The sequence below is a fragment of the Perognathus longimembris genome, chromosome 2, assembly GCF_023159225.1.
Source record: "Perognathus longimembris pacificus isolate PPM17 chromosome 2, ASM2315922v1, whole genome shotgun sequence".
NCBI lineage: Eukaryota > Metazoa > Chordata > Mammalia > Rodentia > Heteromyidae > Perognathus > Perognathus longimembris.
In genome coordinates, this window is record NC_063162.1 from 28,086,586 (window position 1) to 28,096,784 (window position 10,199).

At 35.8% G+C, this 10,199-nt stretch overlaps 1 protein-coding gene across 4 annotated transcripts in view; it reads left to right on the plus strand.

Moving 5' to 3' along the window:
- The window catches only part of LOC125346266 (protein FRA10AC1), a 30,202-nt gene extending 20,003 nt beyond the window's left edge, over window positions 1-10,199 (plus strand). For all 4 annotated transcript variants that reach the window (XM_048338675.1, XM_048338674.1, XM_048338673.1 and 1 more), the window contains exons 12-14: window positions 4,409-4,447; window positions 7,398-7,476; window positions 9,705-10,199. In XM_048338675.1, the coding sequence (XP_048194632.1) occupies window positions 4,409-4,447; window positions 7,398-7,476; window positions 9,705-9,747 (161 nt within the window). In that variant the 3' untranslated portion in view covers window positions 9,748-10,199. The remainder of the gene's footprint in view (window positions 1-4,408; window positions 4,448-7,397; window positions 7,477-9,704) is intronic.

A 10,199-nucleotide genomic window follows, 5' to 3' on the forward strand; every position in this document is an offset into this window, starting at 1 on the left:
TAATAGTTGAATGGAAATGGGTTGAGAATTTAAGGAGAGTGATTTGCAAGAGTTTTAAGAACAGGGTTGGTTTTGATTCATTTTTGGTAGGTGTACTATGATGTTAATTTTATTAATGCTATACTATACTGTTGTACAATATTATAAATTGAATTCTGATTCCTGGCTTTATCCAAGACTTGTAACTTTAAGATACACTTAAAAAATTTTAATTGTTTTATTTTTTTAATTATCATACATATGTAGTGTGAAGGGGTTTCACTATGGTGTTTCCATACATGCACATAAGGCATTTTTCATAAACCACCTCCTCTGTCATGTTCCCACTCCTCCCTTCCCTTTTCCCATCTTTTTCAAACAGCATTTGATAGTGCAGTATTTTGTGATATTGTGCTGTATTTAGTGATATGGTGCTGTGTGTGTGTGTGTGTGTGTGTGTGTGTGTGTGTTTGTGACATACTTTATTTACTCATTTATCAATTTTTGGACACCTTACTTGACTCCACAGCTTGGCTATTGAGTCCAGAGCTAAAGAAACTAGGGTATGCAGGTATCTTTCTTATACATTGATTTAGTCTCTTTTGTGATGTAAGACCAAGTATAGTGTGATGTAATAAGGTAGGTCTATAGTGCAAACTAGGTTGCACTAGTTTACATTCTGCCAACAGTGTATGAGGTTTTTGTACATCCTCACTAGTATTTTTTGCTTATATGTTTGATGATTTTATATCTTGTTAAGTTGTTGAAACTGTTTAATCAGATCGAAGAGTTTTTTGTTGGAATCTTTAGGGTCTTATAAGTATACAATCATTTCATCTGAAGACATGGATATTTTGACTTCTTCCTTTCCTCTTTTGTATCCCTTTTCTTTCTTTCTCTTGCTTTATTGTTTAGGCTGAAATTCCAGAATACTTAGTTTGTTGAGCTTGTTTTTCTTGTATGTTGGGGTAATGTTAATACCTCCCAGCTAGTAAGACTTATTTCAGAGAGTCAAGAGTATAAAAGTGCTTTCTAAATACTATAAAAGTTTTATAGTTTATAATAATACAAGATGTATAGTACTGTTTATTATAATGATGTGTGTAATTTTTTCTACTCATTTATAAGCTTGAAGTGAGATTGAAATACACCTATATACTTAGGACCTAGCATGTGCATAGTGTATACTTAAAAAATATCAAATTCAAATCTGTCAGCCAACTGCCTACATTTCCTTAGCAGTACTTAATCTAAGCCTATTCCCTCATATATAAAATGGTCAATTCAACAGTTCCTACCTCCTACTATTATACAGAAATTGAAATGAGGTACTCATTAAGCAATTTGCATACTACCTAGAACATAACTAGCTTTTTAGCCCATAACAAAAGAAAGTCTAATTGTCTGTGACTTCTAGTAAATCAGAAATACTAGGTTGAATTAGATTCAACTCAGTGTTAATACAGTGTTTGAACAAGAGAGGGCTCTCTTTCTCCAACTATGAAGATCATTAGTAAAGTTGCAGTTTGAACCACAGTGCCACTTTTGGTTTTCTGGTGGTTAATTGGAGATGAGTCCTATGAAGTTTCCTGCCCTGGCTAGCTTTGAACCATGATCCTCAGAGCTCAGCCTCCTGAGTAGCTAGGATTACTGGTGTGAGCCACCAGCATCTGGCTTATTATTCTCTTTTATTGAAAGTTAGCCTTTGGGGGCTGGGGATATAGCCTAGTGGCAAGAGTGCCTGCCTCGGATACACGAGGCCCTAGGTTCGATTCCCCAGCACCACATATACAGAAAACGGCCAGAAGTGGCGCTGTGGCTCAAGTGGCAGAGTGCTAGCCTTGAGCGGGAAGAAGCCAGGGACAGTGCTCAGGCCCTGAGTCCAAGGCCCAGGACTGGCCAAAAAAAAAAAAAAAGAAAGTTAGCCTTTGATGCAGAATTCCTTTTCATGTCACTCTTTTTTTTTAAATTTTTTTTTTACCATTTTTATGTTCCTAAATATCAAACTATCAATTTATTACTAGTTTCATGTCAATCTTAATCATTTCTAAACTCTATAGGAAATAGCAATACACTTTAAAATTTATCCTGACATACTAAGAAAACATTTAATGTGCCATTTAACATTTTTTACACTTGTTAATGTTTTGTTGAATTCACATATTCATGTTCTAACTATGATACCCTATTTATCATTGTCTTTTCTATATTAAAGAAGACAATCTCTTTAACCACATCACCTTAAATTAGCCTAAACTTTGGTAGGAATTAATAACATCACTGTGCATTTAGACTGTTGCCCCTCTTCAAATTAACTTACTACCTTGGTTTTATTCCTGTCTTTCTGACCAGCAGCTCCTCCTTAGCTTTACCTTTAGGTATGTTCCTCAGGGTTCTCTCACCTGGACATCTCTTTAATCTTCCTGTGTGATACCATCTATGCCTGTAGTTTTGGGTTGCCACCTTAGAAAATGTTAAAGGAATAGATGAATACTCAGATGGATGCTTGATGGCTGAGCAAATGAAGAGGGAGGAAGGGCAGGAGAGAGAGAGAGAGAGAGAGAGAGAGAGAGAGAGGAGAAAACCCAAAAGGTCAATATCTTGACCTTGAGGATGATGCTTTGGCAGATAAGGGCAGAGCATCCTACTTAGGTAGACTGTCTTGGCAGAAAGTTTAAGTTTTTACTCCTCTCATCATTGCCCTTTTTCTAAGCAAATATAATTTTATTGTTGCTTTTAAGGTATTGTACAGAGGTTTACCATTTCATAGGTCAGATAATGACTACAATTCTTTTTAGGCAATGATACCCCTTCCTTTGCTTTTCCCGTTACCCCTCCTGTCCCTGCCCATAAATTGCATTGTTCATTTCCCACATAATGTGTATTCACTGCATTTGTTCATCCTTTCTCTTTCTGTGCCCTCTTCTTTTCTTTTCTCCCTGAAAAAAAAAGATTAAAAAAACCCCAAAGCAAACAACAAAACCAAAAAACCCATTTACATTTCCTAGAAATTGTTTCAATAAATAGTATTTGACATGTTCAAAGGAGTTAACACATTGGGTTCCTCCCCCAAGAGTGTCCTCCTTTAGTCTGAAAGTTAGTGTGTGAATGCCTAAAGTGCTGTATAAGTTATTATGTCCAATTGTATTTTAGATCTACCTTCCAAGTATCACCATTGCCCTTTTCCCTAAGGCTACTCATCCTTCAGGTTTCAGGTTTAGCTCAGCTCCTTGGAAAGGCACTTCACCCACTTTTGCAAACAAAATTAGATACCTATTACACATTCCAGTAGCACCCTGAAATTCTTTTTCAAGAAACATTCTTTAGAAATTTCCTTTTGAAATAATGTATTTTCCATGAAGGAAAGGATGTGTGGCTTATGTAATTCATTGTCTCTAGTTCCTAACACAGTGTTTTGTCTACACACAAGGCACTCAGTGATGGATAGGTGAATGGCTCAGTGACTTCAATCAGTTTCTAGGGTTGAAAGGTGCCTCAGAGATCAGTCGTGGAATCATGACTGAAAAATATTCTGTAGTTTTGTTCTTCAAAGTACAATAGAGGAATGAGGAAACATTTTTCTAACAAGGGCCATTTGGATATTTATAACTTCATTCACAGGCCATGTAAAATTATCAGTACAAACAGTAGGCTATGTACAGTGGTGATTTTTTTGTTAGGCGAAACAATTTCATTTAACGTAAATGTGATCAAACAGTAATACGTGTGTATTAATGAGAATCCTCCCAATTGTTTTTTTCCTTGGGTTTTTAAAAAAATTTATTGTCAAAGTGATATACCAGAGGAGTTATAGTTTCATACATAAGGTAGTGAGTACATTTCTTATCTAACTTGTTACCTCCTCCCTCATTTTTCTCCCACCTTCCCTCCTCCCTGGTCTCTCTCCCCCCTCCGTGATTTTTTTTTTAAGATGCACTAATACATCTTCAGTGCTTTTATTTCCCTCAACCTTGGAAGAATTGAAAAGTCTTCCTTTATGACGTGACTTTGGAAATATGTTGTGATAAGGGAATCTTTATTTGTAAACTACTTACTACTTTCAGGTGAAAATCACAAGTAAAAGCAGTTATTTTTTTTTTAACCAACTATGGGTTTGAGGGGTTTTTTTTTTAAAGCAAAATTAGGTTGATATATATGTATATATATTATATATATACACACACATACATACTCATTTTTAGGATTGAATACTAGCTATCCTAGGCTATGTGAAAGTATAAGATAAATTCTTGCCTAAAAGAACTTACCATTTTATTTGGGGGAGATAAACTAAGGAACCTGAGAGATTAGAAAATGTAAGCGCACAAGGTAACCAAACGTGAGAAGAACTATGGCTGTAGCCACATCTGTTGTGCAGGTTCATTGTGGTACTTCGGAAAACATTGCTAATGTTGCTTTTTTCCCCCAGGACATTCTTCCTCAAAGGAATCAGAAGATTCTGCAAATAGTAAGTGTCAAGCCTTTATTAAGTAGCAACCTAAAAATTCATAGTACTTCCGATTTAGAATTTTTATGAATTGTACTTGCTCGGATGTGAATTATTCTGTTTTTGTACTACATGAGAAGAATCACAGAGGACCAAAAGTGTTTATTCTCCAATTTACAACAATTAAAAGTTACTAGGTTGCTTTTCAGTATAGAGAGCATTAAAATTGTTTTCAATATGTGCAATTGACACAAATTTTAAGTTCATGTTATAAAATGCAATGGAAGAGAGATAGAAGTATAAGTGAAATGGAAAAAAGATGTGATGAGTGGGTATTAAGCCTTAAGAAAAGTTGTTTAGCTGAGTGTAGTGAATCATGCCTATAATTCTTTCTACTCAAGAGAAAGAGAAGATCAGAGCCAGTTCTTGTCATGTAGTATTCACAGAAGCCAGCTTCAGGAAGGCACAGTGGTGTGCATCTGTTACATCCAACTAAGCACAAGTAGAAGAATTAAAGCCTAGGCTGGTATGGGCATAAAGTGAGACCATATCTCCAAAAGAGCTCAAACAGCTGGGTGGCTCACACCTGTAAACCTAACTGCTGAGGAGACTGAAATTCAGGAAATGATGATTCAAAGCCAGCTTAGGCAGAAAAGTCTTGGGACATGTCCAAAATAGCATAAAAGCTGGGCTTGAAGGCCTGCCAGAAAGGGTAGAGCATCATCTCTGAGGAAGCAGAAGCTCCTCCATTCAAGCTCTAGTAGTAGTAAAAGAGGGAGAAAGGAAGGGAAGGGAGAGAAAGGGACAGGAAAGGGAAGGGAGAGGAGGGGAAAGAAGAGACCAAGGCAAGGAGACTTGGCTCAAGTGGTAGTGTCTGCCTTGCACTTGCAAAGCTGGGAGTTCAGTCCCTTCTACAGAAAAAAATAGTTACATTATCAGTTTGTGATACTGGATGTTCTAGTGATGGCTGTATTTTAACAGAAATCTCCTTCCCAAGATTAATTATAATTGCTTGTATGTAGATCATTAGACAATAACATCACTCCCACCCTTCTGTTTTTGTTAAAATTGGTGCCACAACAGATTCTGTATGGAGCAAAGTTCAGGCACACACATTGATTCAAGGATCAAAGTCCAACAGGTAAAAGGCTAGTACCACCGTGGCAAATCAATGCAGTTTTATTTTTGTGCTATGCTCAACGTTTTGCACAGACAAAATTAGAGTAGTAGAAATTTAGTATTAACTCTAATAGAATGATTTCTTGTGATATAATTGTCTTTGATTTAGTTTCTTTTTCATAGTCATACAAAAACCATGAGACTCTTGTAGAGAGCATATTTACCTATGAATCAGTATGCCAAGAACTATGTCACTATCTAAGACAAGCCAGTTATGGAAAATATTTGTCACATATTTTATGAAACTAATGTTGACTATGTGAAGGAGAAGAAATGTGAGTGAATAGACTTGTTTTCCAACATGATGCAGAGTGACAATTCAGTAAACTTTTAAGGAAAATCTAGCAATATGTACCAATTTAAAAGCCCTGTGGCCTGTGATGATGCTTTGAAAGGTTTGAATAAATAATCATCTCAGATATATACACACAGAGATGTAGTCCATTTGACTAAATCAAAAACACACAGCCAGGCTGAGGATGTGGTTCAGTCATAGGACTGGGTTCAGCACTGCAGAAAACAGACAAACCAAAGCAACCTATACCCACCAATCAGGGATTGAGGGTTGGTTAAATAAATACTGTACAACTGTTTAAAGCCCCTAACTCTATGCATATATTAAAATAGAGCACTGAAGCCTGTTGAAATTGTTTAAGAAGGAGGAGGAGGTAGGAAGGAGGGGTGGATGGGGTTTGATTGGTTATGTTGCATATGTGGATAGACATGCCATAGTGGACCCCCTACCTGTACATATGCTATTAAGAAAATCTTTAAAAAAAAAACAATAAAACAAAACCAAAACCTTGGTGTATCTATATGCATTGCCAGGGGAAATTGTCCATGCCATAATCAATGAAATTTTAAGTTACAGAAAATATACACTAGATAAGCCAGTTAATATTAAAAACATTTTATATGTTATATACATGCAAATATATTATATAAATATATATTTAAAAGATATATAATGTATTATGTAACATTTGTGTTATGTTATTTTTTAAAATAGGTTTGCAAGGACTAACCAGCACTAACTAGTGACTGTATTGTCTGTGAGCCTGGGAAAATTATGTTTACCTTTAAAGATTTTCATATTACTTGTATTTTATACGATGAGCATGGATGGCCTTCAAAATTAGTAAAAATAATAATAATATACTTCGTTTTTGGTGGCACTAGGAATTAAACTCAAGGCCTCACACTTGCTAGGCAGGGACTCTACCAATTGAGTCATTCCTCCAGCTCTTTTTCAATTTTTGTATTGATTATTCTTAAGGTAGACTCTCACTTTATGCCCAGCATTCTGGGCTGTGATCTTCTTATTTATGCTTATGCTGGTGGAGGTAATGGGCACATAGTCAGCCATTGTGTTTCCTCTTTTACAAGCTGGGATAATAAATGTGTGTCACTGCAAACAGTCATTGGTTGAGATGGAGTCTCACAAACTTCCTTTTCTCCCATCTGGCTACAGGTGCTCTCAAGTATCTAGAATTACAGGTATGAGCCACCACAACTGGCTTAAAGAGAAATGAGCTTGCAGCTGTCTTAAAATAAATAAACCCTTTACAGAGATCTTATCAGTTGCTTTTACTCAGTGTAACTTACCGAAATTTTTCATGAGACATTAGATCCTTGTTGTTTGTTTTGTAACCAAGCGGGAATCTCCTATATTATTGATTTATTTTAAAAACTATTGTTTCTGGAACTGAGTTAAATTAAACATGCTAAATTAACTGGTGAGTCTAAAATGTGTTTTTAAAAAGATAAGTTGTTTTTTCTTTGAAATGAACAGGACACACTGATGAAGAAGAAAGTGCTTCAGAATCTGAGTTGTGGAGGGGCCCGCTACCAGAGACAGATGAAAAATCACAGTAAGTGCTGACAATAGTGCCCAGGGCAGTCCCTTTTAGTCAGTGAAGAAGCCGTGACCACAGCTATCCTTGATAACAGTTAATGAGAAAATTTAATACACTCATGTCTATTTGATGCCAAAGACTACCATACCTGGTAAGATGAGAGCTTATTACTAGACATTGTGGCTGTGACCAGCCAGTGTGCACAGCTTCCTCTGGGTGAATAAACAGATGACCCGCTGGACCTTCCTTGAATTCCTCAGAGAGAGTGGTTTTCTAGCTTCTAGGTCAGTGTGTCCCATGATGCTGTGGGCCCTTTGGAGATTTATACTGGTGTAGAAGTGTCCCTGCCAACACCTAGAAATAGATAACTCGGCACACGTGTTCTGTGCTTTTGAGTATGGACTGGGATGTTATCAGCTCTTGCTGAGTACTAGGATGTTCACCACTTGAACTTTATCTGTTAAAAGAGGAACATAACTAGTACATAGATTTTTCTGGGAAGAGTAAATGAAATAATGCAAACTACATAGTTCTGTACCTACAAATAAATATATTGAGTACTCATGAAGTTTTAGTTCCATCTTAGCAGTTCCTAGCCAGATCAATTCATAATAGAAAGAGACCTGTTGAATCAATTAGAACCCGTTAATTTAAACTGGTTATAAAATACTACTTAAATATGTTCTCAGTGTAATAGAATCCAGGTGTGTTCAAGAGAGGTTTTTGTTTCTGGTTGTTTTTGTTTGTTTGTTTTTTAAGCAAGCTTTTCTCTTGTGTCTGTGATCTTAACTTGTTTTCAGCCAAATAGAGAACTCTCCATAGTATGGTAATTATGGGTCACTTTACTTTTAAAAGCTGTTACTCTTTGTACAACTACTTGAAGATAATTTTTTAAAATCTGTTGCTTTAAATAAAATATTTCTGGCCAACTTAGACTCCCAACCACTCGTTGAGCACTTGCCCTTGAAGAGGCTTTATAACTGAGAATGACCAAAGTGGTCATCCACTCAACTGACCTGTTTAGGTAGCAGTAAAGGTATTTGGGGCTAGGGTGTGGCTCAGTAGTAGAGCAATTACCTAGTGTGAGCAGAGCCCTCAGCAACATACAAACATGCAGAGTAAATCCTATAAAAGAAGGCTTTCATAATACTAAGCTCTGTTCCAAGTGCTGGGCATAACAATCCATATCACTATTCCACCAATTTCACACACAACTTCTTTTCTACAGTTTTAAAATCTTGGTGCATTTTGGTGTCATGCTAGTGAAAAGATAGCCTATGGGGAATGCCAAACTGAAGATAATTTCTTCATTGATTCTACTTGGATTCTGTGTTTTTTCCCTTATATTTGAACACAGTTGCAGCAATTTCATATATTCTCAAGTATTTAAAATCTGAACAACTGAGTCCTATATCTGACCTACAAGAGATTGGTAGTCTAATTTTTATTACCTATCTTGAATCTCTGTTCCCAGAAGAAAGCAAAACTATATTCATTAACCTTTACAGCTGTGTGAGAGCATGTACAATTGCAAATGAAGTAGCAAATTAACTTGCTGGAACAGCTACAAAGTGACAAAGCTAGGACTTAAGTTTGACATAAAAAGCCTGTGCTGTTTCCAATGTCACATTCTGGCTTCTGTCACTAATAAGTTAGCTGTTTTCATTTGTCATAGTATTTTGATACATTATATTCTAATTTAACATTTCAGAATTTCAGGCTTCATTTTAGATGTAATCTAAAGATACATAGCTAAAAATACATAAAATGATGTTCCATTTTCAGAATAATAAAGTGTTGTAACACAAGCAGATTTCCCCACATTCCTAGGAGTAAGACTTACATTTTTCCTTAAAAACAGGGTTTTGTTGTTTTGGTTTTTTTTACCCATTTCTTGAGCAGATTCTACCTTGAAATAAGAATGAACAAAAGTAAACTAAAAATAAAAAAGTAGAGAAGCAGTGGCATTTCACAAAGTGCTTCAAAGCAAAATCTTAGATGATTCATTTTGGGACTGTGTTGGTGTGAAATATTTTCCTTTTAATCAGTGTGAGTATAGGTATGCTTATTCTAGAAACCAAGGATCATTTGATGCTGAATCGTGGAAATATGTAGGCATAGGAAAGAATCTGCCAGTGTGTGGAATTAAGGTATTTTTATTTATCTCATATAATGTGTCACTTAATACTTTTCTCCTACAATGACTGATTCTAATCAATATGTATTCTTTCTCTTTTAAATAGGGAAGAAGAATTTGATGAGTATTTTCAGGATTTATTTCTTTGAGATGGGAAAGAGAAAGTACCCCAAAACTTCATGAGGTTTTACCTACAAGTTGCAGCTTGAGTGGTTCCTCTCAGGATTACAGATGCTCCAGTTCATCAGTTTTGTGAGAAACATTTCTTTTATGCCTTCACTTGCCCATCAACAGCTGTTTCACCTTGTAGCTCCTCGCTATGTGATATACTATGCTAAAGGACATTTAAAAATGGAACGACTGGCATTTTGTATTACTTCAAGAATGGCTAATATCAAGAGTTTTTCCTTTTATTAGACAGTTATTGCTAATTAATTCCAGATATTTATAAGGCTTCTTTATATTTGAGGCAGGCATCATATGTGGCATTGCTATAAATGAACTGTCTAGGAAGTAATTCTGCAGTCTGTCAGAAAATAGTAAATCAATTTTGAGTTATTAATATTAAACATGAAAATCCTTGAAAAGGGTCTTGAAGGTA